Source organism: Tyto alba, unplaced genomic scaffold (genome assembly GCF_018691265.1).
Source record: "Tyto alba isolate M040663 unplaced genomic scaffold, T.alba_DEE_v4.0 Super-Scaffold_1, whole genome shotgun sequence".
NCBI classification, from domain to species: domain Eukaryota; kingdom Metazoa; phylum Chordata; class Aves; order Strigiformes; family Tytonidae; genus Tyto; species Tyto alba.
In genome coordinates, this window is record NW_024881261.1 from 262,512 (window position 1) to 290,069 (window position 27,558).

Below are 27,558 nucleotides of genomic sequence, written 5' to 3' on the forward strand. Positions count from 1 at the left end.
GGCTAACCCCGTTCCCGGAATTATATTCTATAAAACCCTCGAATCCGAATTCTTCTTTCTTGACAAGTAAGCACGCTTTCGATTCAGAAGAATACCTGTGGTAACTTTGATTCTGCGAACGCGCTTCGTTCCGCGATGCTGCAGCAGCCGTTTCTTTCCCTTTAAAGACGCGGGGCTCTGCCTCTCCGCCGGGTCTCGAAAGGAGGGCCGCTCCGATGCCGCCGTGTTTCAGAACGGGGCCGCCGCGGGAGCCGAGCAAAACAGCCCCTCGCAAGACACCAGGTCCCTTCTGCAGCCCTGCCGCGAGTGTTCGCCTCTAGTGCCAGGGGAGCGGCTGCCGCGCGCCGAGGACAGACCCGACAAATCAGCGACGGGGCGGGAAGAACCGCGCAGAGCCCCGCGCCCGCGGAGCCGCCGCCCTCCCGGCCCCGCCGCCGCGGGCAGCTCTGCGCGAGGCGAGTCCCGCCGCGCGTTCGAGGCGCCGGCGGCCTCTGCTCGGCACCCCCCCCCCCCCCCCCGCCCGCCGGGAAGGGCTGGAGGAAGCGGGGGGGGACGGCGGGGCGATGCGGGGGCGATGCGATGAGGGGGCGATGGGATGCGGGGTGATGCGATGGGATGCGGGGGGTGATGCGATGCGGAGGGATGCGATGCGATGCGGGGTGATGCGATGCGGGGGGATGCGATGCGGGGGGCGATGCGAGGGCCCGCGCGGGGGTCCCGTCGGCCGTGTCGCGGCCACGTGCGGCTCCGCGCGCTCCCACGGCGCCCCGGGGGCCGCCCGGCCCGGCGGTGACGTGTCGGGGTGGGGGCGCTCGCCGCCCGGCGATTGGGCCGCGGCGGCGGCGCGGGGCGGCGGCCGCCCAATGGGCGCGGGGCTCGCAGGTGCCCGCGCGGTTATCTGCGCCCCGGGGCGCGGCGCGCAGGGTTCCCGCGCTGCCGCCGCCGGGACGCGCGGCCGAGGCGCGGAGCGCAGCGCAGCCCGGCCCCTGCCCGCACCGTCCCGCTGGACCCCGCGCGGGGCGCAGGAGCCGCAGCCTGCCGGGGACGCTCTGCCGGCGGGGGGGCTCTTGTCCCCGGGACTCCCGCCCCGCCGGTTTGCCGCGCTGCCCCGACTCGGCGGTCAGCGCTCCCCCGCCTGGAAGTTCGCCGTGCGCGTCGCCGGGCTGCGGGGGCGGGCGGAGGAGCGCTGGGGGTTTTCCTGCTCCCGGCAAACTTTGGTACTCGCCGCCGCTTTGAACCGGCGAGCGAAGACCGTCCCGCCCGCGGCCGGCGCTCCCCGCGTGGGGGTTACGACGGAGCAGCTGCCGGCGTGGTTGGAGAAGGACCCGCGCTCGTTGATGACCACAAATGTTAGCGGTGGGGCAGATGGATGCTAATCGCCAGAGCGCGTTCGTCCTCAGCAGTACGCCGCTGGCCGCGCTGCACAACATGGCCGAGATGAAGACCTCCCTCTTCCCCTACACCCTGCAGAACCCCTCCGGCTTCAAGGCGCCGGCCCTGGGCGGACTCAACACGCAGCTCCCCTTGGGGACGCCGCACGGAATAAGCGACATCCTGGGGCGGCCCGTGGGCACCGCCAGCAACCTGCTGGGCGGGCTGCCCCGCATCAACGGACTGGCGGCCTCGGCGGGGATGTACTTCAACCCCGCGGCCGTCTCCCGCTACCCGAAGCCGCTGGCGGAGCTGCCGGGGCGGCCGCCCATTTTCTGGCCGGGAGTGGTGCAGGGCTCTCCCTGGAGAGACCCCCGGCTCGCCTGTCCCGGTAAGTGCGGCCAGTTCCGGCGGGGCGCGGGGGAGAGCGGCCCGGGGTGCCCCCTCGGCCGGCGGCCTGGGGCCCGGCCCCTCCGGGCGGCCGACCGACGCGCCGGGAACCGGCGAGGCCCCGCGGCCGGGGCGGCCGGCGGGCGAGCGCGGTGGACGGGGCGGCCGGCCCGGGGAGGCCGCGGCGCCCTGAAGGCGGGCCCGGGGGCGGCCCGCCGCAGCCCGGTCCCCTCGGCCCGCCGCCGCCGCGTCCTGGGATGTCCCCGTACCGAACCCCGCTCTAGAGCCAGCGGCGTCGCAGCGGCGGCGGGGCCCCGAAGCAGCCCCGCCGCGACCCGCGGCCCTGTTAGCGCCGGGCGGAGACCCGGCTCCGAGCCGGGATCGGTGCAGACCCCGTCTCTGACGGAGCCGTTTCTCCTCCGCTTGCAGCTCAGACGGGGATGGTTTTGGACAAGGACGGCAAGAAGAAGCACTCGCGACCGACTTTCTCTGGGCAGCAGATTTTTGCTTTGGAGAAGACCTTCGAACAGACGAAATACTTGGCAGGACCGGAAAGAGCCCGCCTCGCCTATTCCTTAGGGATGACCGAGAGCCAAGTGAAGGTAGGTCCCCGCGGGCGCGTTGGGCATGGGCTCGCACGGCCGCTACCTCGCTCTCGCTGCCGAGGCAGCGCTGTCACTTTTGCTTTCGCAATAATCATCAGCAAACATGAAAACTCTACAACCGCACGGGGAGGGTTTTTTTTAAAGTCAGTTATAATTTAAATTACGTTTGGATATCGGATAGATTTTTAGGCCAATTTCTACATAACTTATTTTGTGAGTAGAGTTCTTCGTGCGGCACGTAATTTTAGAATAATAGATATTTTATATGTGTATATATATATATATAAAAACCCCGCAAAACAAACAAACAAAATCAAAACAAAAACCAAACCCCAAAACAAAAAGGCCGCCCCAGGTAATTGCTTTCAGCGGGTCAGTTTTCAAGGGAGATCGTGTCCTGTAATTGGCACAACTTTCTTTACCTTGCAATTTACCACGCAGATTTTTTTAGCGAAGTCTTCAGGTGCACCGAAGTGGTGAAGTGTACTGGGAGCCAAAAAGACTTATTTTTCTGGCCACCGTATTCCGTTTCTGACAGACGATTGTTCTGCAAAACCGCCGCTTTCACGGCCGCGCAGCTCCTGCTGGCGACATCCCCGGAGGAGCCGGGCGGGTGACCCAAGCTTGTCACCGCCAGCCCCCTCCCCGGTTCAGCCTCTTGCCCCGGCGCTGCGGGGGGGGGGGGGGGGGGGGGGGGGGGGGGAGGCGGCCGCGGCCCGGGGGGGCGGGGGGGGGGGCGCGGCGCGGCGGTGGGGCTGAGCCCTGCCCGGTGCCGGTGCCCAGGTCTGGTTCCAGAACAGACGGACCAAGTGGCGGAAGCGGCATGCGGCGGAGATGGCCTCGGCAAAGAAGAAGCACGACTCGGAGACGGAGAAGCTGAAGGAGAGCTCGGACAATGACGACGATGACGAGTACAACAAGCCCCTGGACCCCAACTCAGACGACGAGAAAATCACGAGGCTATTGAAAAAGCACAAATCCACGAACCTGTCCCTCGTCAGCCCCTGCAGCACCAGCTCGGACACCTTGTGAGGGCGTGGGCACCGACGGCTGCCCCGGGCGAGCCGCCGCGGTAGGCACCATGACGGAGGTGAATTGTAACTGGATGTTTAAAGTGGTGTGTTGTACAGCCTGAGATGTATGTGAAATGTATATATTTTTTACAGAATAAGTTATGAAATTATTTTCCTTCTCATCGATGTAAATTTCAGAGGAATTTTTCCAACTCTTGGTTTTTGTTTTGTGTCCCCTTAAGGTTTGACCCTCTTTCTTTTAGCCTTCTTGCCAATTTCCTGCTCCTAACAATCAGATTTTGTTACGTTTTGTATGGGTCGCCAAATCCAAACTCAGCCACTTTGTATATAGTAAATTTCAGATTTTGTGATGTATATTTCTAGTGTAAAAACGGCTGTTTTCTTCCAATCTCTCCCTCTACTCAGTGTTTTGGCAGTTTGATTTCTCCTGCCTTTGGCTTTTACGCTTAATATCAAAAGAGAAAACAACCCCAAAAAAAGCACTAGAGAAAAACGGACACGATTTTACATTGGGATCGAATAATGTCTCCACCCGCGTTGGAAAGACTTTGTATAAATCAATAAATTATTTAACAAGCTTCTCCTTTAGCGAGTTTCTTCCCGCATTAGCCGTTCTTGGTCCCTGTCCTGCCGAACCCCCGGGAGTGGCCGGGGCCCCGCTGCCTAGCTTGCGGGGGGGGAAGCTTCGCCTCCGCTCCGCGGGATCTGACCAGCAGCCCGGGGCACGGGAGCGCTGGGCAGGGGGCTCTCCGTACCTGTTGCAGGGTGATTTCTGGATTTCGCTTCGCTAGTCCGGGGGCTCCGATTTTTAGGGCCGCTCTCGCCCGGACCAGCCGGCCCGCGCCTGCCCTCGCCTCGCCCCGGCTTTTCCCCCGGCTCCTCCGTCGCGGGGGGGTCGGGCCGCGGTTCGGCTTTTCCCGGTCCCGGCTGCCGGGTGCTCACCTGGGCGCCGCCGCGCCCCCCTCCCCGCCCCGGGCCCGCCGCCGCCCCCGCCCCGTCGCCCGCAGCCGGGGCCTGGCCCCGCCGCTCCGCGAGGGGCGAAGGGGCCGAGCCGGGAGATCCCCGGGCCCTCAGCGCGGGCGGGGCACGGCGGCCCCGATGGCACCGCCGTGAGCCGGGCTCACTCCCCCCCGCGCCCCGGGAAAGGAGAGAGACGCGGGGCTGAACGCGCAGCCTTGAACCTGCCGTGCGCGGGGACCGAGACTGCGCCGGCTCCTGGCACCAAAAATGTTTCTGTGACCGCTGGCAGGTTACGTGATCTGCTCCGGGGAGGGGGGAGGTAGGGGCTGGGACGCGTCTCACTGCGCTGCCCGGGCACCGGCCGCTGCAAAAATGCCGAAGGCGAATTCGTTGAGCTTAGCTGCGGAGGTCTGCGGGCGCTACCTCCCAGCCTCGCCTTCCTGCCGAGCTCCCGGCACGCACAGCACCAGCGGCCCCGCACCGGCGGGTTGTGTGTACGACCTGCCCCTCGCGAGACCCAGGTAATTCCGCAGCCGTCGAGCTGCAGCGCAGCTGCCCTCGGCGCTGCTTTCCTCCTCTCGGGCACGTTCGAGGCCTGGTGGCCGTACGCCCGCTTCGTCGTGAAGCTGCCTTTTTTGCCATTTTGGTTTTGAAGTGAACGAGACACATTCTTTGTCTTCCCGCGTCTTGGCTGCTGCTTCGCCGCCTGAGCAGGCGCAACGGCCGCGCCGCGGGCCGGCCCCGCTCCGCTTCCCCGGCGGCGGAGCGCGGGGGGCCGGGGCCGCGGCGGCCCCGCACCGCGCCCTTCAGCCAGCGCGCAGCTGCCGCGCACGCGGAGGCGCGTCCCTTGCGCGCCTCGGTGCGGCCCCGGCTGCGGGGAGCGGCCCCGGGGGCGCGGAGCCGGCGGCGGTCCCGGTCCCGGTCCCGGCCCCGGCCCCGGTCCCGGCTGCTCGGCGGCCGCCGCTCCGCTCGGGGCCGGGGTCTCCTCGCCGCGGCGCTGCCCGCGGCCTGGCTCTGCCCCCCGGGGTCCGGGTGCCGCTGCTCCGGGCCGCGCAGCTTCACTCGCTTTGATTTATTTCCCTCGGCTCTGAGCAGCTCCTTATTTCAGGGGAAGGGAGGGGGGTCCTGCAAATTCTCGCTCACTGAAAGCAGTGGGTTGGCGAGACCTCGCTCGAGCTGTACCACGCTTACAGACGGAGTAAATCAAGTTTAGAAATTAATCATCGCCTCGGCTTTGAACATACTGAGACAGGACGCTGGAACCACAGCGCCGAACAGGAGCCGGTTTCCTGTCTCCTAAGGGAAAATGAAAGGATAAAAAAATACTCGCACTCGAAAGTCGGATTATTCACACCTGCTCCTTTCCGTATTTCTTTAAATGAAACGTGCCCCAAGGAACTCGGAAATCTATATTCAATGATGAGTATCTTTTTATAGAACACGGTGGCTTTGTGTCGCCTCCGCATGGCTAACACCCCGGGGGCCGCGCCGCCCCCGCCCAAGGCTGAGCCCGGCGGTGCCCGGGCGGGGACGAGTCTCAGGCCGGGGGGGCTCTGGCAGAAGCGCCAGGCGGGGCTGGGATGGGGAGGGGGCTCCGGCAGAAGGCACCGGGCAGAGGTGGAAGGCGGGGGGGGCTCCCGTGGAAGCAGCGGGTAGGGACCGGAGCCTTCCCGGCGCACAGCCCTGCCCGCAGCGGGAATGCCGTGCGGGAACATCCCGCAGCCCCGCTCGCCGGGCGCCGAGGAACGCCCCCGGCTTTTGCTGAAATGCTAAAGTTGCGTTTTATGAATTTCTGTGGGTTAAATTTGAGAGTCTTTCAACAAATTACCTTGACAGGTCACCTGTGTAACTAACGCCTCCAGATGGATTAGGGCTATTTACGGTCTCGAAGCTTATAGCTTCGGTGAGTTTATCTACAAACCAGGCTTCAGGCCGAGTTTGAAAAGGCAGTAGTTTTTTTTTTTTTTTTTTTCTAAAACCAGAGATAATCACGGAGGAGTTTATGGTGGTGTATTTATTGAACTGCTGGGGACTGGCATCTCATGAATAGCTCATAAAGTTGTATTACTCACTGTATATTAGCACTCTAATACAAACTCCTAAATGCCTTTTCCTCAGCTTGTGTTTTGATTAACACTGGCACCGCATTCTATTACACAGGTTTTCATGTGAAAAACAACCCTGTTAATTGGCAGGAGATTAAAAGGTAACTCATTAATAAGAAAAGTGACAATTTAATAATTGCCCTGTAATCCCCAATGCCCAAATTAAAGGGACAGACACAGCCACATTCACCATGATTAGTTTTATTGCTTGAGAACCAGAGTACTCATTTCTAAAGGCCTTCGAAGTTATCATGAGTTGAGTTCGCTTAAATAGAATTACTGTGTGGTTATAATGCAACATGGCACAATAACAATACAGAGCTGCAGACACCCTTTGGGCAACAGTACTTAATATAAACCCAGACTGTACTGTTGAGAAAACACTCTGCAAGCGGACATCAAATCATTTTCAGTGGTAGTGATTTATACCAAAATCAAGCATCAATCTAATGCCATCACGCAGTCCATGAACTCTGTAGTGTTCTAAATTAAATCAATAAAACATACATTTGTGTTTCATCAACAGACTCCCTAATCACCTTTTAATGTTGTATTTAGTGGTGGGAGAAAAATGTTCGTAACAAGATTATATTGTAGGCTGCACTGAGCTACTAACCAGGAAAATTTACAGTCGTTTTTTTTTTCTTTAACACTGTATAAATACAGTCTGTGTCCAATACAGTTGCTACCTGAAGCAGACTATTACTTTCTTCTCCCATGTTGTTATTGTTTCAATATAGAATACTTGGCACCATAAAACAGTAACAAAAGACAGACAAAAACAGTTTACAAAATTCTGGAAAGTTACACCCAAACCTAGCTAAGAACTTCACATTCAATCCTTAATATTACATAGAAAGAAGGGATTACAGGAGTAACAAAGTGAAACTGCTAATATATGTGCTATATAGTATGCTATATATCTGTATCCAGGATGGCACTGCTATATATTATTTATTATATAAATGTTGGTTGTTGATGTACACTTAACTAAACCTGCTAGGACTCCAACACTAACTGCTGATATGGCACTCTCAAGCATTCATATTGGAAAGAATATTTAGCGTAAGTTTTGGTCAGGTTTATAAATTATTTATATATCTGTGTATATATACACATACATACATATATATACACACACATATATATGTATGTATAGAAAGCAGCTGCTGTGTGATTCAAAAACCATGTAACATGGCAGTATAGTAAATAACATGAGAAAAAAATTATAAAAATGAAAAACAAAACACTAAAACTAAAACACAAACCATAAGCCTTGGTCAACAAAGAAAATACCATTTAAAACCATCAATATCTCTATCTATACAATCCAATGTACAAAACCCCAAAGTGGTAAAGAGATATATAATGTTAGGCATGGCACCTTTAAAAGTTTATAATATGCTGAAATAGCTTTTCCACATTGACAAACACTTACTAAAAGTTGAAAGTTGTGAAATCTAAAATACATAACATCTCTGCTGTCTATTTAGAGTTTTGGCAACAGAATTGTGACATATATATAAAAAATAATTCCACATTTCTACTTGATGTCACATGAACATACAAGACAGTGAGGTATGTGAGGCTTTTCTCGAACAGAGTCCAGATGCTGAAGCATAGTGTACGATCAGCAGTCTAAAAATGTGGCACTCGGGACTTGATTTATCAATACAGTTGTTACGATTATTTATTTCAGTACACTGTGTATTCCTTCCCCTCCTTGCTACAGTGTGGTTTCATGGAAAATCTTCTCATTTCGTAGGCATCTTTTTCCTGTTGCAGAATTGGCATTTTTTAAAAAAGAAAAATAAACACAGGGGAAATGATGTAGAAAATATAAACGTAAAGGAAAAAAAATGATATTTACCACCACATCACTGCACGACACAACACTTGTGCACATTTGCAATAGGTTTACCTGCCCCAGCAGCTATTCGAAAGGACAGGAACACAGGCTGCAGCAAGTTAGGGAAAAATAGAAGTTACACAATTGAAATATAAACGTTTCTTTTACAGTCAGTAGTAAACACAACAAAAATTCCTCTGTGACTCAAAACAAAATGAGGCAGCAATTTTTTTGGATTGAAAACGCACAAGAGAACTACATCATCTCCTTAGTGATCTCTGCTCCCACTGAAATCTAGGAAAATTTGCCACCGATTTCTGTGGGAAGAGGATTGGATCCCATCCACAACTCCCTTTTACCACTTAATTAGCTCCACTGAAAGTTGGTGACAAAGGAAACAAAAATGACTGTTTCTGATCTGGCCATCCTTCAGCTGCTGACACACTGAACTTTTCATTTTACTGGAGAAGTTAGTAAAATTCTGTGTTTTAAAATCTCACTTGGATGATTCTGGACCAAATATCTTTAGTGCTTTCTTCCTTAGAAAAACAATACTCTGTCTCACAAGAACTCTGACCATGAAAGTAAATACAGGTATATGTCTATGAATTTGGGTTTATGTGTATTCATGCACACACACATGTAATTACCCATTATCTGTCACCAAATTATCATTCAAGAGCCTTAGCACTGTCTCTAGGACTGATACACTACTAGTTGTGCAGTTTACAAGTTTTTGCAAGTTTCTAGTTGAGTTTTTATATAGGTTTTATACAGTTTTTATATAGGCTTTCAGAGGTTGCCTCCTACTCCTTGATCAGCTTTTTTTCAAAGAAAGCAAACACTCAATTTTGCTATATTTCTAATTTAGCTTTCTGTCTGGTATCTTCAGCCAGAGAATACTGTTTGTAAAATTAATGTATTTTTCTTCATTTTAACGACTGGTATTTATGTATTTCTATATCCTTTTTCTCACTTGTTGCTTAAATTTGGAACTGCCAATGTGTTATTTCAGTAATAAGCAGCTAGGCATCAACTTAATTGAAGCTATGTTTTGGAAATAATTTTGATAGCCCAATGAAAACACCTTTGTTTTACAAGAATAGCTGTAAGTGCACAGACAGTTGCTCTTCTTCATTTTGCATTGTATCACGTTTTCATCCTAGTGCACATCATCCTGTTCTTTATTTGATTTCATACAAGTATCTACTCTACCGGCTGATTTCAGTTTTAAAACATGTCAGAGGCTTTAAATTAAAAATAGGACAGACATAGTTGACTTAAAAATAAAATGAAGAGAAACCAGTGCATACTTTCTCCTTCCTAATAAAAAAACCTCAGAAGATACAATACTAAAATGTTTAATTTAATTACCTTGTGATCCCCCATGCAGACATTTGGCCCAATGTGGTCATATATTACTATCTTCTCATCATTTTCTGACTAGTTAAAAAAAGAAAACAACACAACAAACCACCAGTCAGTTCAAGTATTCTTCAGATTTCAGAAAGAAATACAGAAATAATTTATGCAAATAGTTCAAACCAGTTTCTGAATGAAGTGATATTAACACATATTTGCTTGGCTTCTCCAGAAAAAGTCCACGTAGAATGAATTTTTATGTCCAGTACTGTTGCAGTAATTTGTGCAATTTGTCCACATAAAAGAACTCACTAAATCACTGAATCTACTCCTTGTTTCTGGGACCTCAAGAAATTTTAGTGGGTAACACTTGGATAGGTGAAATGAATGACTCAGTTATGACTGTATTCCAGCCTTTTGCCAGTGAAATGCAGCTAGCACAGTTGGCCAGTCCTTTTTTAAGAACAACACACAATTTTTATCAAACTAATTGCAATATATGCTGTTCTTCAAATTAAATGCAATCTACATTGTCTTATCAGAGCATTTGATTTCATCATATAGGTGATTTTAAATGTTCAGAGAGATTAATGAACTATTTACAGTTTATGAGTATAATCTTTAACCATTTCTACGATACATTTCTTCATCTGAAAAAAAGCATTAAGTGATTTTAAGAAAATCAGCAAATGAAAGATGACATTCCTCGGGTCTCCATTATGAATTGCTTTCATTTTGTTCCATGTTGAACTTTATCCTTATACATTGACTGCTTTAGCATTTCTAGCTTAATGAATAATAAAATGTAGTCCTCTTTCTGCCATCTGCAATAAACGTGATTTTGAGAATCTGTTTTGGTTCTCTAGCACAGTACTTCAGGAATAAATACAAATGCACTGCCATACAAGGCAATTTCTTATTATGCTAAACAATTCCTATAAGCTAATCAAATCTGCAATCTGCACACTCTCAAGTCTCTAATACAATCATAGATGTGCTTTAAACTAGTTGGCAATACTAATTTATTTTGTATAAAACAGTCAAGACTTTCTCATCTGAAATCAGTCAAGTTTGACTGGGCAATAACTTTATATAAACAGTAGCATTTAGGACTATAAAGTTAAAACTGAATTATCTTTAATGCAGTAAGGAAGCTTAAGGTCAGATTTACTTTATAGCACGGTTGTCTGCCAAAAATATAAAAACATAACCTTCTGCATTGTATGCATGAGCACTTTCCAATATTTCAAGATCCTAATGCCACTAGCATCGGAAGTGGGGATACATTCATCAAAAGCGACTTGATAATTTACAAAGGCAGCATAAAATTGTGGATTTTCAACTGCATAATCTTTAGACAGATAAACAAATTACAGCGGTGCACAAGCAGAAACAATATACACTTGGCTGAGCATTCATTACTTCATGCTATCAGGCATCAACACAACTCCCTAGCAGTGGGCAACCTTTGGTGTTTTAGGGCTCAGGAAGCATAAAATAACATGATGGTGAGGTAACCGACCATAGCATGATAGATGATGTTGCATGAAAGCTGTTTACAGCCCCATGTCTGTACAATCTGTAATGCCTACTGTGTAGCTGAACACACTGTACAGTGTGGCAATTTGTGCATACTATCCTTTCTTTACATAGGATTAAAATGCAGATTTAATGCAATTTTTGTTTGAAATAAAATATAGAATTGCTAAGACAGAAAAAGAAATTATTTATTTGCCTATAAGAAAAATGAATACAGCAAAATAATTACCTGCATAAGAATATTAAATAGCTTGTTACAACCAATATTTCTTTAAAAAGTCATATACATTTATATTTTAAGGATTTGTTACAGTGTAATCAGCTAATTAAAATTTGCTTTTACTTTCTTCACAGTCCCTTTTAAAGCTTCGAAGTGTAAGTCTCTGCAATGGAATAAATTCTCAATAGCAAGGCAAACACTGCTTACTGGGTAGAACCACAAAAACTTGTAAGGTCATTTTGCCCTTCCCTCTATCAGTTCAGCATTCTTTTCTACTGAATATTTTCATTAAGTTTTATGGGCCAGAAGTACAGTTTGGTTTTGAGCTGGATAAGCTAACTCCTTTATTGGTATAGCCTCTCTGAGTTAAAACAACCACGCCAGTTTGGCCTCATCTACATCTGTAATTTTGCATAAGCATTTCTGGAGATGTCCCAAACTGCATGCTCATAATTTGCAAATGCAAAGCGGCAGAGACAAAATTATATACATTTTTTAAATGTAAGCTCTGAATGACTGTTGTGGTTTAACCCCAGCTGGCAACTAAGTACCACAGGGAGTATATACTGCAAAATTAACGCTATCCAAGCCAAAACCAGCACATTCATCCATCAGACTGGGTTTCAGTTCCATGGAAAATAAGAATTGGGCTAAGTGACCTCACAGTTACAAATTTCTTTAATGCTCTAACTTCGTTTTCCTTTGTTTAATTTTCTCCCATTATATCCAAGTTATACCTCCCTAGATAATCTGAAAGAATTCCTTTCCCTCTGTACTGTTTACACTCTTCGAGCCTTTGTGTACATGTCTATCTCCTCACTCACAGCTTAAAAAAAAAAAAATCTTCCCTCATTGGCCACTCTTTCCATGGTTTTAATCCTTTGTTCTTTTGGAATTTCTTGGGCACCAAGTACTAACTGTAATATTTTGGATAAAGCCTCACTTTTTCATATGATATTCCTGTAGGAGAAGATCAAGTAACACTGATTTTGACATTACTATTTTACTGTCAAGCCTGTATTCCTCTTAGCTTCACACTTGATACTGCAGTACATGCATTGTCTAAAATTTTGGGTGAAACTTCAAGAGATCATGCAGATACTTCTTACACATTGAAATGTGCAGGTAGGTACATTGAATTGAAATGTGAGTAGCTATGGAAAAAATGTTCTCAGCCTTCCAGTGAGTTATATACTGCAAAGCAAACAGTCTAATCATGAGATAAATAACCCTGATGAGAGAGAGAAACAGAAGGTTATAAACTTCAGGAGAGCAAGTTTCAAGAGTTTCATTAATTTAAACAGAAAAAGAAAGCCATGAAGCTGTAGAATATGGATTTATTTACAAAGATTATTTTCTGCAATTTACTCCCATTAAACTGCCTTAGTTATACCAAACATACAGACAGACGCATGACTTTGGGCAATTCTGGGTTTGGTAAGTCTGTTATGTATGAGCCAGCCATACAGTCTGGTCAACAAGATAACCTCAGTGCAACAGTGCTGAAAAGGCACAGCACGTCCACTCTTGCCTTGCGCTCGTGGCCTCGGCTAGCACAGCGGGAAAGATTTAGCTCAGAGCAGAAAGGTATAGGCGAGACCTCCTTCTATCACAGACAGATTTCTTGATCTGTTCTTAGTCCTTTAGAACAACTGACAGCCAGTGTACACGAGACGGGTGTCCAGTTGCCACGAACAAGCACACAGGCAAAACCAGGCAGTGTAGGTTGGCATCTGTAACGAGCTGACCTGGTTCAGTGTTTCCAAGGAGAGGAGGAGAGCAGAGTGCAGGAAGCAGGAGAAAGAGAAAAATAGAGAAGAAGAAAACTGGAAGGCTCCTGGACTATATTTAGGTCATTTAACCTTGGATAGAGCATCATCAGGTTTACCTTTACCTTGATATGCTAAAATCCCTGGAGGAACTAACTAGATGTTCTAAAAATGTTGCACAATCGTATTTTTAAAGCTCTAATGGAATGTCTAAATTTAGGCACTTAATTGGTGTACCAAAGTTAGGAGCCTACCTGCTGGAGACTCTGCCTTCATAGGGGACAGTGATAGGAGATCTGGCCCATCAAAAGTCTGACATATTCTTGGGAAATCCAGTTCTCACCATCAGTGACAGAGGGAACCTAAATCTGCCACACTTGTAACTCAGGTACCTCAAGCTGTTACTGTGCAGGTTTTTCTTTCAATAGCATCACTCCTCAGCAGCAGCCACTCCTAGTTACTTTTGTCTGCATCTGTGCTGAATCCTTAGTAAGGGCAGTACTTGTAGCCATGTTACTGTATAGTGGGGTGGATTCAGGGACTGATGGGGGTTTTTTATTTTTTGTTACTCTTTTTTAAAGCAGGCACAGTTTCCCAGTGCTGTACATCCCAGTACAGCACTGACAAGTACAGAAGCGGCACAGGAGAGACAACGGGCAGCCAGTGTTGGCAGCTCAGATACCAAAAGAAGCGTTTGTGAAAGCTCGTGCTTTGGTAACTGCCAGTGGGCTGACTGGGACAAATCCACATTATTGGGTGGAAAGCACTGGAGGCATAACAGTTTATGATTGCCATGGTATGCTGTCTCCAGCTCGGCGAGTGTTTGCTACAGGCAACTGAAAATTCAAGGACAAGCAGAAGTGTATCAGCCCTACCCACCTTTGTTGAAGATAAAGGCAACGCGGAGGCAGCGGTGTGGCTGCAGGTCCGTACTTACTTTCAGAATGAGCTCCTTGGCTGAGTGGGACATCAGGATTCTGTCACACCAGGCTGGGCATCTCGTATTCATGTACTGTTTTCCCTGGCTGGAGTCCTCGCTGTATGGGTAACTGCAAAAAAAATCACAATCGGAATCATCAGCAACTTTTTGCAAAGCACTCTGAAATCTCTGGCTCAAATGACCACACTAATTAAAAAATTTACCTGGCAAAAAGCAGCACTTTTAGACTTATTTATCTTTTGTTTCTCCTCCCCCTTTCTTTCTCATGTGCTTTCTCTATTTCTCTTCTCATATCTACAACCCTACTTTAGGCCAACATGTTAAGACACATACGGTTTCAAAACTCTCACCTCCTACCTTGCATTTTTGCCCATGAGAGTGTTTAATGACAGCAAACTATGTGACAGTAGGAGAATCTGTTCAACAACTCAAGCACAGGGTAGTAGGCTGTTGGCTATGACTATGGAAAAATAATAGGCAGAAGATGAGAAAGGAAACTAGAAAAAAAAAAGGTTCATCTCATGAGATTTCTTTGCAGGATTCTGCCAAGGACAGCTATCCAGGAATAATTTAACAGAAAAAAAGAATTCCGAGCACTGGGATTTCTGCAGCTGTACACAAACCCCACCTGTATGGATTCTCCAAGGCTGACAGAAAGGAAGATATGACAAGAAAACAGGCTTTTCAGGGGATTTCTTCAGAACCAAGGAATTAGGAATGTGGTTTAAGGAAAATGATGCTGACTATGTAAGATTCTGCATCTGTATATGAAATTGTGTTAACAAAAAGTAAATTATTTTGTAAAGACGTTTGGAATAGAAGCTGATTAAATGGTAGTTATGCTGTGGGATCATTATAAATGTGCTGTGGGATCTTGAATGCATTCTAACTTACCTTTAAGAGGCAACAGAAAACGTTTATTTTAACCTACAGAATAGCCTCAATTAAGTTAACTCAACATGCCTGTGTGAGCCACAGGCAAAAATCACCTAAAGCACCTCAAGTGGCAACCTCTGGTTCAACTGTCAGGAGGCTGAGGCCAAAGTTTTCCTCATTTTATCCAAATGTTCTCACTAGTTTAATAACTTTGAATTTGATGACAGCTCATCATGCTGTAAGGCCCACTGCTTTCCCAGACCACTTCCAAAATGGCATGGGTAAGTAGCCAAAGAGGGGTTTTGGAGAAATCCAGAGGGTTTGTGAGAGGCTCACGATTTCCTGAATATGGGGCCTGAATGAGATGAAGTTTGTCCTTGATAAATGTCTTTAAACAAAAACCGTAAGGCTGGTGCATATTATCCACATATGTATGTGTGGGTGTATTTAAAATGACATTTGCATTTTGTTCTGATCATCACTGAATTCATAAAGGAAATACTGAGGTTTTCCTGATATGCATGTCAAAATAAAATTTCTGGTATTGTAACAAAAGGGCTTGCATGCCTGAAGAGAAACTTATTTACCACCCTGCTTGGTGTGATACTCTGAAACTGAGACATATAGCTTTCTACCAAATGGGTTTACAAGCTATGCTGCCATTAAAAAGATTAGCCATGGCAAACATCCAAGAAAAGCGTACTGAATGTATTGGAACAAACCAGTGATCTCAGTACCTTTTCCACCTCATCAAACCTAACAAGACTCATTTTCAAAACATATTATGAGAATTCAATTTGCTGCTTCACTGACATACAGAAGAACAGCTTATTTCTGAGTGTCTGTGAAGTATTTTGATGATGTAATACTATTTGTAGTAGAACCTCTTTGTCTGCAATTTAAGGGTTGACTTTTTCTGGTAACCTCTTACTTTAGTTACTCAAGAACCCCACATAACTGAAGCTACTTTTTATGACATAAGGTATAAGAATCAATCACATTTCATATAATCCTTCCTTTTACAACATTAACTGTATGGCTTTTAAAGTATGATGTTCTGTACCTGGAATGATCTGTTACTGCTATGTGTTAGCGAGTTTCATCCAAGAGCCTATATTCTGCAAAATGGTATTTATCAATTTGCTTTATTGATCTTAACGTTTTCACAGGGTGAAAACTTCTGCCAATTTTTCAAAGTCTTTAGCACTGATCACCCAGTCAAGAAGTTACTGTAGTTTACAAATCTTTGACAAATAAGATTTCTAATGGCTGGGATAGAGATGAAAATAAATGCTGCAAAAGTTATCCAGGCAAAATGATGGGTAGGTAATAATTTAATGCAATAAAGTGGGGCAAGCTCTTCTTTTTATAAGGCAGCATCCTTCCTTCAGGCCAGAAGTGTGGAGCGTTCTGTCTTGCTGCACGCTAATGAGTAAGGCCTCTCCATCCCCACCACTGCCTCTTCGGCTTGTGCAAGTCTCACTCGCACTGAAATGCTGACATAGACATAATAAAAAATCCTAACTATATACACCCCTAAAAAATAAGGAAAACTATTTGCTCTCCTCCTTCATGCTCTAGAAGGGTCACAAATACTTTGGAATAAACAGGCTTCTTTTGCAGATGGGCTTAAAAAGTGGTCATAACTAGATATGACTCAAAATTGCTGGGAGGGATTCTTTTTTGTGACTTACCAGGTTTTGGGGATAGGACAGTTTAGTTTATTGTATGCCATTTACCTTAAATAGATTTTTGCAAATAAAAGTTCTATCAGAGGTTTCTAGAATAAGACTGTCACTGAAGAAATTTTCATGAAAGATACTGCTGAATGAATACTATTCCTGAATAAAACTTTTCAGACAACATACACTCCAGCAGTTGTCTCCATCATCCTGTCCTGTAGTTAAATAAACAGTGGGATGAAAATAGTGCTACTTCTTCCAGAATTGAATCATCTTCTTGTGAACTCTGAGGCTTTTACTTGGTCGGAGCATTTCTAAGCGTTTTCTCCCCTATGGATACTCTCGTGTCTTACGTGATGTTACCTCATTCAGGTATCTTCCCACCAGCTGATGGGATTTAAAACCAGTCAACAGAAGCAATTGAAAGAGGAGACAGACAGATGCGTAAGCATTTCAGGAAGCCAGGCTGATGATTCTGGCGCTGTCATATCAGAAGGATGTTGCAAAAATCAAAGAGACAGGGAAAATCCCCAAAGCCTCAGGAACTGCCACATACTGCAGCACTCAATTTCAGTCTTCAGACACAAAATCTGTCCCCAGAACGCAGCCTTTGGGTGTGCTCCTGCACTCCCTGAAAACGCGTGTCTCCTGAAGCCGGCAAACTTGGCCCCACAGCCATGAAGACTGGAGGGTGCCCAGCAGGGTAACTAACAGGCGAGCAGGTATTTCAGAAAACGCAGGACATACAGACACAACACTCATTTTGCTTCTTCCAATACAGCAACTGCCCGGGTAGCACCGAGCCAAAATGGTACTCGTGGAACTGGAAACTATTTCCACCGACTTCAGTGGGCTAAGACACAAGTGTGCTAATACACACTTCTATTTGACAACTTTTTGTTCTCTCTAGGGTGGCTTCACGATTCACCTCCTCTTTTCCCTCCTTCCAGCCCCACTTCTCACCTGCTACTTTGAAATAAAGCATAAATAGTCTCTTTTAAAGAAAAATGTAAATATAGATTTGTGTGCAAGCAACAAGCAGAACTATTCTTGTAATACACATCTTCCAGAAGGTATTAAGCATAAGATTGTCTACTATCAAGCGCATTAAAATAGCTTTTTTTTGCTGACATCTCCAGCCTCTTTTAACACACTCATTCCAGGCAAGTAAGGAACTCACAGTTCTTAATTCAAAACTCAGTTAATAATTCTTGTTAACAGATTTTTCTGACCTATGAATTGTACAAACAATTACAGGCCTGATAAAAGTAACTGCAGATCTGATAAAAATGATTTTAAGAAGTCTACATCAAATAATCAAAAGTTAAAAATTCCAGTATTAATCTCCCAGAGGGCAACCATCACACCACCTTTCTGTGCATGCATGACTAGTTTTGACCATCTGAACTGTGACTGTGGCAGAGAAAAAGGGAGAACCAGCTCTCTCAGTTCCATGGCTAGACAGGAAAGAATGTTGTTTGTTTTTTTTTTTTTTTTTTTTTTTTTTTTCAGTAGCGTTCTGCCTCAATCACAATCTATCTTGTGCAATGCACAGAAAACAGTGATCTTGAGAATGAATAGCGAGTGCTCATGTAAAAATGATGACATAACAGATAAAGGCCTCTAGGTACCACTGAAATATAAATGATAAATATATATAATGCTAACACATTCAGGTGCTATAGATAAGACTGGACACACTTTCTTACTTTAGTATTCAGGTATAGTTACTGACTTTTTTTTTTCACATACTATATTATATATATTTAAGAATAGAAATGGAGAGAGAAATAAGGAATTCCACGTGGAACAACTCTTCTACCCTGTTTAAAAAAGTGACAAAGTTGAAATTTAGGACCTTAAGCACCCATGCTAGCTGAATAACCAATAGCAAAAATACTCTGTTATTCTCTGTGTATGCCAGCCAGTAGCGTCATGCAAAATATACTTTGACTGTATATGCTTCTGGATGATGGACAGGCAGGCAGTTCTGGAGCTGGAGCATCCATGCAAGAGGCTTGTATGACTTATCTCCAGTTGTTCAGGATTTATTTTTTCTCAAGATGTTCCTTCTAGCTCCTTTCCCACCTTATTTCACAAACTTCTGTTTCAGTTACACTCATTTTATTTAACCAGGATTACTGTCAGGTGGGTTTTCTGAATAAAACTTTCAAAAGGTACTAATTAAACCAACATCATTAATATAATGCTCAATGTTGTCAAAATTTAACCAAACACTTTGAGGAATTTTTAACTAATTCCCTTAATAAGGAGCAGGCTGTCCAATGAACTACTGCCATTACAGCTAATAAGGATGAGAGCTACTTGGCAATTGTTTGGGGAAAATAAACCATTATGAGTGCCAGTAATATCACTGCACTATTGCTGTTGACAGGTATTGTCAAAGATGATTGGACACCTTTACAAAAATACTCACTGCAGGGTGAAAAGTCTTCTGACATCATAAACCATTCTGTCAGCAGTGTCTTAACTCGAAACACAAGCCAACAATACTGTGTATATAAATGTCTTCTTAACTGGCATTTCCAGTCAGGAAAAATGCTCCTAATGAACTCTTCTCTTGTGTAAGAACTGATAAAATGTGTTACTGAGATGGGTGAAAGGTACTTTCTAACAGGAAACAATTAATTCACTTTGGAGTGTTATTACCTTTAAAAGCTGTCTGTCACACACCATTCTGCTTTCCAGCTCATTTTTGCACGTAGTGAACGCAGCGAATATGCCCTGCTGCTGATAATGCTTTTTGGTGTTGCTTTAGGGACTCTGCTTTCTGCGGTCAAGACACTTCCAGTAGTGCTGTAGGATGTGTGACAACATTCACTAGGCAACAGCGGGGAAAAATTAAGCTGTATGATCTTTTTTTAGAACAATAAAGGTCATTCTGAAAAACTGTGCATCCTATGTCTAGATTCATCTGCAGATGTTTAAGCAAACTTTATCACGTTTCAGGGAGTGGAAGTACCTCCTATTCAAAGATCACCTGTTCTCATCTATTAATTGTTCCCACGTTTTATATCACTGGATTGTTTCTAATACAAAATATTCACGAAGGGATGGAATTATAAAGCATCAATGAAAACTGAGCTATTTATGGGAGGAGCAGAGAGTTTTGATTTGGTCTGTTTTATTTCTGAATTCGGGTATGAGTCCTTGCACTTATTTCTCTTACTTTTAAGTCTTTCTAATTACATATGATACAGAGAACTTCAAAAGAGGAAAAATCCCAACCACTTTTTGTAAGAAAACTATTTACTATTTTTATATTTTGTAAGAAAATGCTGGACCAATTTACCTTTAGCTCTGACACATTTTCAGATTGTCTAAGATGCTTTTATCCGGAAGCAAGGACAGTGAATGTAGGGTGCCATCAAGCTTTGGGTGCTTCAAAAGTTGTAAGGCCAAACATAGAAATAAAAAGTATTTTTATATTTTTAACTGACAAGGTTGCAACTCAGCATTAGTGTGAGCTGGTACACAAGCGTGATTTCAATAAAATGTTGTTTGACCAGCCAAAGTATGACATCTAATTTTTGTCACCTTCCAGATCGTTAGTTTCTTCCTCCAAATTGAATTACCATTTTACATTTCCCTGAATCTGAAAGGGGGATTTGGGTTCCCTACTTTTCTTCCTAACAAACGGCCCCATGTCATTTATCTTTATATGCTCATCTTAGGCAGCAGATAGTTAAAGCTATCTTCATATGTACCAAAATACTAATAAGCCTTCATGATGCTCTGCCGAGTTAACTGGCCACGATATGCATCTCACTTAAGCCAAATCAGGAGGGTAAACACAGTCCTGCAAACACAGCAGTTAAAGTACAATGCGTTAAACAGCTGCTACTTGCCAAGGCTACACTAACACCATGGTGATCACACCAACAATCAGAGTCAAAGGTGACAATAAAAAGGGGGGTCACCCGGGCAATCCAGCAGCAAAGGGTAAGAAAGGTAAACAGGACTCAAGCCATAACTCTGGGCACAACACAAAACAGGGAGGTTAACGGCACCATGTTTTTCTCCGAATCTTCTTTATGGATTTATGTTGGGCATATTGCTTTCTGGCTTAACGTACTTCTTTTGAAAATGCACATCTATAATACGCTTCAGAGTTAATATTTCTGCACCACCAGTGTAACTCTGGACCTCCTTCAGTTAAAGACAAACCCCGAGCCCAGAGCCCTTTTACTTTTCCAGTGAGCAACAGCTGGCCCTCTGCTCTCTGCCCAGAACGCTCCCCCCCCAGAAAACCTGCCCCCCGATTACGAGCCTCCTATGGCGAACCGCTGGCGACAACGTGCCCCCCCCGGCGGGGGGCGAGCGCCCGGCCCGGGGCTGCGAGCAACGGGCGTGCTGGGCCCCCCGGCACCACCAGCCGCGCCGAGGGGCCCAGCCGGCAACATCGGATCATTCAGCAATACTAACGGCTCAGCCAGTGGGCAAGGAGTGACGCGCCCTATTGCTTTAATAACAGTAAAGTTGTAGTCCGTGAAATGCATGGAATACTGCTGCTGCTACAGGTGGATACGTGTAATTATCAAAAACGCTGGCTTCTTGGGAAGGACCCAGCACTGGCTTGTTTCGGCAAAACAGTCTGATGTTACTGAATCTGACTGTGACTGAGCCAAATCTCTTTTCCGGGAACGTGCCTGGCTTAGAGTAAGTTACTTTTGGGCTGTAATTTACAAATTCTCATACTGGGAAAAAAAAAAAAAAAAATTACTGCAAAGCTGAAGCAACAGGTGGGATGGGGTTCAGGTTCCAAACTACTGGGCTTTTCAATAGCACTTTCAGGCAAGAATATAATGAACAGCCTAGTTAACAGCAAAGACCGTAATCAGTTTAGAATTTGCTTTACTTTCTGCTTGCAGCACGGTCTGTAATTCTCATCTTACACATGCCATACAGGAATGTTCAGTCCTCAAAACTTTTTTACTTCATTGATTTTCCTCTTTTTTTTTTCCCTTTGCCACAATTCCTTAAAACAAACAGAACTGCTTACTTGGGTAATTTATACAGTTCCTCACAAATTAAAGAAACACCCTATTTTCATTTGGAAATTAATTGAGAATGGCGGTGAGACCAATACTGGTTTAATGTAAGGAAAGAAATGGGGATAAGAGCTGTCTTGAAAACCATTTTAATGATTAAATTCAAATTGTTTTGGAGGAAATGACAGCTGTCTCTTCTGCTTCCAGCTGGGAAGCTGCTTCTGTGCTCCAGCTTTAGATGCTGGAAGAACCCAGATAACTACACAATGTCCTGTGGGAATTTGTTCCCCAGGGGCTGGGGGATACACTGGTGATTTAGGGTACGTCAGTGATATCTGGAAGGTGTTTTACAGTGCATGAATGATTATGAAATATTTCTATTTGGTGGAAGATACTTCTTAACTGGCATAAAAATCACGTGTTAAGAGAAGTAACTAATAAAGCATGTATATAAGTCATCTAAGGCTTTAACAATTTTTAATCTATTTGAGTGCCTAACTCCCCCTTTTGTGAGGCAACAGGGCCCAGGAGCCTTACTGAGGTAAAGTTCTATGAAGTGGGAATCCCGTTTGCTTCAGGAGTACTGCACCAGTCCTGGCAGCAGATTATTTGTGTGCTCTGAAAACATGCAGGGCAATTGGTGAGGACACTGGTAAGTAAAGGCAGCCTGTTGCAATCCAAACTATTGTCTTGTCTTCCCATTTTGCACCCAAAAGGCAACAACTGGGACATGTACAATGGCATCCACAGGGCTGGGTACAAAAGGCTGAACTGTTCTTTTCTGGACAGTCTCTGCAGAAGGGAAAGAACAAGTGAGCATGTTTGAAAATGGCTCTGCTTCATGCAGAGCAGACTGGCTCGCTCTGTAGTGCCAATTAGACCAGAAAAAAAAAAAATGTATCCTTGTACAACCTACTAGAATAAAAAAAGGCCATGGGAAAAAATACAAGGGTAGAAAATAAACAGATTATAGAGTAAACAGGATTCTGGCAGAATAAGAGACCAGAACCAGAGAGAATTCCAAAGGAGAAACACTCTTCTAATAGTAAATGAGATTCAACCTGTCTCCAGCTGAGAAGTGTCAGAGCCAAGATACCGCCAATGTAGAGGGTCTGCTTGAGAAAAATATCACACAGAGGGGATCTAAGACACAAACATATGTCCGACCAGTAAATTACATGACAGCCTAATGCAACAACAAACAAGAATAGGTCACTTTAAGAGAATGATTAATACACGAGATTACTGTGCATGCAGACTTATCTGGAAGCAAACCTTGTAGGTGGGTGTGAACTCTTGCTAAAGTCAGCTCCTATCTTTGCTATACAACAGCTACAAGAATAATTATAATAATTAATGGAGAGCAGTGATAAAGGTAACAATTGCCCACCTGTATATTGACTGACCACAATGTCGTTACTTCTTTTTTCACACCTACCGCCTTTTGCAATGATTGCTAACTACCACAAACTCCTTTCCAGCCTCACACTGAGTTTGCTGTTTGCTCACGGCCGGGCGGCTCAGCCCATGACTGACAGAGCTTACAGACTTTAAAATTCCGAATTGTATTTAGTCTCCAGTGGCTAAGGTTGCTATGGGCTACATTAGATTACACAAAGGGTAATGAGATGAAAACATGAATATTCACTATATAAAGTAAAAGGCCTCAAAATATAGGAGTATAGGAACCAGTGAATAAGGTCTGAAAAATACTCCGGTAGAAGGGGTCTTTATATTCTCTGTATAAAGATAGCAGACTTGTAATGCAGCCTGTGATTTCTCATTAAGCTGTGATTCCTCTTCCAGCCCGCCTTTGCTTTTGGCAAGTTTCAGGAGGACTGAGGACAGATTTGCTGTTGCTGAGGGCAGTATGGTTTGCTACTTCTGCTATCCTCAGCCCAAGGGAAGACAAATGAGGGAAGGGGGTTTCTTTGGAGAGGCTAACCAACCTCTTGGCTGGGGGCGAGGAACAACCGCCTCGGACCGTCTTCCCGGACGGCTGGGACAGACGGCCGCCTCTTCCGCAGACACCCCTCCCTGGGCAGGTTCCTGGCCACCCCGACTGAAGTGCAGGAATGGGGGGGGGGGAGCCCCTGTGGGCAGAGGCTGCTGAGCGGGGTAAAACGGATTCAGCCAGGCCGAGAGCCAGAAGGATAAGACCTTCCTCCTCGGAAGTTCGTTCACTGCATCGCTAGCATGCTTCTCTGAGGTGCACAGGTCATATAGGATGGTGACCTGATACAACTTCAGCACATACTCAAAGAATTAAAAGGACCTCAAAACTAAATTCAGAAAAATGCCTGGATATTAAGTGTCCTGCTGAACAGAAAGGAGATAACTGTCCACCTTGCAAATTAAGCAGATGCTGTAAGTGCTACGCTCCGTCAAGGCTTCGTTCTGAATATTTGTGAGGGGTGACTGCCTGACTAGCACTCCCTCCGCACTGCAGCAGGATGGTCATACAGGGTAGGATGAAGAATTCACATAAAATCAATCAGACATATGCTCTTAAACTAAATTACAGTTTTGCAATGGAGAAGAACAATAGTTTTGTTTTAAGTTCTGTAAGTATGCCTGCAGAAATGCTATTTACAGATGTGGCTGGTAGGAGAGTTCCGAAGTGGCTTTGGAATCCTTCCCACATACAAAGCTGACTGGAAGGAGTCCTGAAGCTAACATTCACTAACAGAGAGTCTATCAAGACCTTGCTGAAACCCACTTGCATATACTTTAACATGAATTTACTGTGTTGCCTAATGCCATTCCATTTATAGCTACAAATTCAATTTATACCTATAACACACTATAACTATAAATTCTCACAGAACTATAATAATAGATATAATTATGATCTATACCACCAAAATTAACATATGATTAAAAATAATAACCTATTTATGTGAAATCCAACAAATGCCATTTACATATTGCTTAGTAGCTTGAAAAATTAAAACTGAACCGCTGTTTTGAATGGGCAGAAAAAAAAAAGTCGAGTTGTGGATTAATGGCTAAATAAAAACAAAGAACTTCAGTATAATTTATACCCAAGTAAGGCCAAAGTGGTAATTGTGAAAATCCTCATTCTCCTGCCATCTTATCAACCGTGCCAAGGCTCTGGTCTCCACTCCTAGAATTGTTTTTCATATTTTGCCCAGTGATTGTTTCCTGTGAAATGCAGAAGCAACCCTGGGAGCAGAACTCATCCCCGCCCCTCCACGCGCAGGCGGATGGCTGGCCGTGGGGTGACACCATCCTCTGCTTCTCTATTTTGCCTTTTATGACCTTGTGCCTGCTGTGTTCTAAATTAATAACCGAAGTAGATGTGCTGTATGGGCAGGAAAATACTCTTGCAGCAGCCTGACGGGGCGTGGGGGCAGCTCCCGGGGCATGGCAGACGGCACGGGGAGCCGCTTGCTCAGCCGCCGGCAGCGGGTGCCGGGCCGAGCTCCGGCACGGGCGGCCGCCCAGCCCGGAGCAGCGAAGAGCGCGGCGCCAAGCTCTGCAGAACTTACCGTGCCTCCCGGGAAGTTACAGCTTTTAAAACGGGGCAGGAAAATTCCGGACAACGACTTGGTTAAAAGGTTCATCTACAGAGCAAAGTATAGTGATTTCCTTTTAAAAAAATTCTTACCGGTATAAAAATACATGCTTACATGACCGCCATGGCTTCATTTGAAATTAAGGACAGAGAAATCAATTGTGAAAGATGCAGGTATATTAATATAAAGCAATTAAAACTCAGAAGCACATAAAAATGTCCTCTCCATTCAGGTTGTTATAACAGAAGAATTTCTTTCATCATTTTAAATGAAAACTGAGAATATGCAAGAATCAGATTCAATCATCTTCTCAGTCTGTACTCTTAAGTGCATAGGCACTTTGAGGACACTACAACTTCCAAATACTTTCTAGAACAGCAATAGGTTTACCTTCATTTTTTGTAACCACAGACTCAAAATTCTGAAATACTTGTACAGTCATAACTGAGAAAAATAGTATTAGAGAAAAACCATTCTGGTCACCCTCTGTATATGAACAAGTTCTTGCAGTCTTGAGGAGGAGTGCACAACTGTGTGATGGTGCTGCTGAAATAATCAGGAATGGGGACTAAGGTGTGAGAATTCCGGACTGGGTTCACTGCCTGCGGTTCTCGACGAAAGCGCTGCTCAGAGCTGGCTTAGCTCGAGGCCTTCCTCTCGAAGAAAGGCGTGCTCTCTCATTCACTGTAATGCCCCGCACCAGGAAGAAGAGACCCTTTTCATACTTACTACTTTAATTAGGACTTGGCTTATTTTTATGCTACAAACAGAGCGGTTTTCATTTGAAACAAAGCCCTCTTACGAAGAAGTGGAGTTGTCCAGCACTGGACGGGCCAGGTGCCCAGCCAGCACCGGCTGGGGGGTCAGGACCAGGCTCTCACGCTGCACTTGCCGCTGGGCAGGGGAGCAAGGTAAGACCTGGGGCGACAGCATGTTTCTTCCCAACCATACTCATACCTGAGGCACCTGGATCATGGTGTAGTGCCACTCGAGGAGTGGCATGAAAACAAACCTAGAACACTGCCCAGGGAGAAATTTTGGCCCCACTGTAGTTAACCGCAAAAACACTACCAACTCAAAGGAGTAAGGCATTCAACCCCAGGCCAGCTATAGTAGTGTATCAGTACGATCTCATGATAAAGTCCAGAGAATAAACAGTTTATGCTGATAAAAAATGAATTTATAAGTAACTTAGTCTGCTGCAACTCAAAGGGATGTGACCTTTTCCATTTATCTCAAGAGTATACTGAATATCAAGCATGTGTTTTGAGGGAAAAATTTACAAGACAGGAATGTAACTGTGCTATTGATTTGTAGAACCCCGTGTGCAAATTGGGCAATTAATTGTATGCACAAATGATGAAGCAAATGAAAGAAAGGGAAAACTGTCCTAATTGATCTTTCATTTTCTGAGATGTGAAATGAGTACTAGATGTATTCAGTACTATTTTAACCGAGATACTCTCTTCAATTGTTGGCCCGCATCCCATGATGTAAGACCGTAACACCATGGATCAAGAACAGAAGTAGAGAGTAATTCATAGACTGAATCAATGGACCATATTTAGAATATCATGTATAAAACAAATTCTGAAATACTACTTTAAGGTTATCATTACAATTACTTACAAATCCCTTCTAAATTCAAATGCTCGCTAATTAAGACCGTAAGCCTGACACAAGAAGTGACTAGAGCCTTGTCTCTCCCTCCAGTGAAAAAGGCTTTGTGTGATCCATTTGCAGAACAAACGGATGCACCATACAATTTCCAGCTAACAATATCAAGAAGCTTAAAGAAGTAGTTTCTAAATATACAGGACTGATAATGTCTTTCTTTGGTTAGAGATAAAAAAATCTAGTATGACTGGATATGTAACAAATATATATTAAGCTCATATTTACAAACAGTATATAAAAGCAGCTAAGTCATGGTAAGCTACAGATTTATTTATTTTTCCAGAAGAAAATAAAAAATTAGGGAAAAATGGAGGAATAACTACTAGGAAGTGAAACCAAGACCATGAGGCTATATATTTAATTTCTTTCTTGCATGAGTGAAAAAATTCTAAGTTAAAACCAAAATGTCCTACATTAAAACCACTGCCTTTTCCCTATTCAAAATACCTGGGTTTGCAGTCAGTAGCACATTGTGGTCCTTATTTCAATACAAAGAAAAATCATTTTCTTTCAGGAAAATCAATGTGCTTAGTTTCATGAACAAAAACAGGACACTGACCTGCAGTAACTGTAGGCACCGTGACTTCAGTTCTGCAGCACTTCACTTAGGCAAGACTTCCTCCCGAGC

The 27,558-nt window shown here is 45.0% G+C and overlaps 2 protein-coding genes across 6 annotated transcripts in view; one reads left to right on the forward strand and one right to left on the reverse strand.

The window, feature by feature from the left end:
• The first annotated feature begins 919 nt into the window (after positions 1-919).
• On the forward strand, positions 920-3,981 carry NKX6-2 (NK6 homeobox 2). Of its 2 annotated transcripts, none has more exons than XM_042788377.1 (3): positions 920-1,762; positions 2,191-2,363; positions 3,150-3,981. In XM_042788377.1, the coding sequence occupies exons 1-3, from the start codon at positions 1,348-1,350 to the stop codon at positions 3,396-3,398; spliced, it is 837 nt and encodes a 278-aa protein (XP_042644311.1). In that variant the 5' UTR covers positions 920-1,347; the 3' UTR covers positions 3,399-3,981. The 2 variants fall into 2 exon arrangements, with proteins under 2 accessions (XP_042644311.1, XP_042644319.1); XM_042788385.1 differs by having other exon boundaries at positions 3,162-3,981.
• A 2,669-nt stretch (positions 3,982-6,650) lies between these two features.
• The window catches only part of INPP5A (inositol polyphosphate-5-phosphatase A), a 248,190-nt gene continuing 227,282 nt past the window's right edge, over positions 6,651-27,558 (reverse strand). Inside the window, exons 13-16 of one of the 4 annotated variants that reach the window (XM_042787459.1) lie at positions 14,142-14,253; positions 9,689-9,757; positions 8,387-8,423; positions 6,651-8,241 (exon numbers count right to left, since the gene is read on the reverse strand). In XM_042787459.1, coding sequence (XP_042643393.1) covers positions 8,192-8,241; positions 8,387-8,423; positions 9,689-9,757; positions 14,142-14,253 — 268 coding nt within the window. In that variant the 3' untranslated portion in view covers positions 6,651-8,191. Of the gene's footprint in view, positions 8,248-8,335; positions 8,424-9,688; positions 9,758-14,141; positions 14,254-27,558 lie in introns of all 4 variants that reach the window. The other 3 variants (XM_042787468.1, XM_042787479.1, XM_042787472.1) reach the window with 3 other exon arrangements.

Coding starts and splice junctions, on each gene's coding strand:
- NKX6-2 (XM_042788377.1), top strand. CDS start 1,348: ATGTTAGCGGTGGGGCAGATGGATGCTAATCGCCAGAGCGCGTTCGTC. Junction 1,763..2,190: donor CCCCCGGCTCGCCTGTCCCG/GTAAGTGCGGCC, acceptor CTCCGCTTGCAG/CTCAGACGGGGATGGTTTTG. Junction 2,364..3,149: donor TGACCGAGAGCCAAGTGAAG/GTAGGTCCCCGC, acceptor GCCGGTGCCCAG/GTCTGGTTCCAGAACAGACG.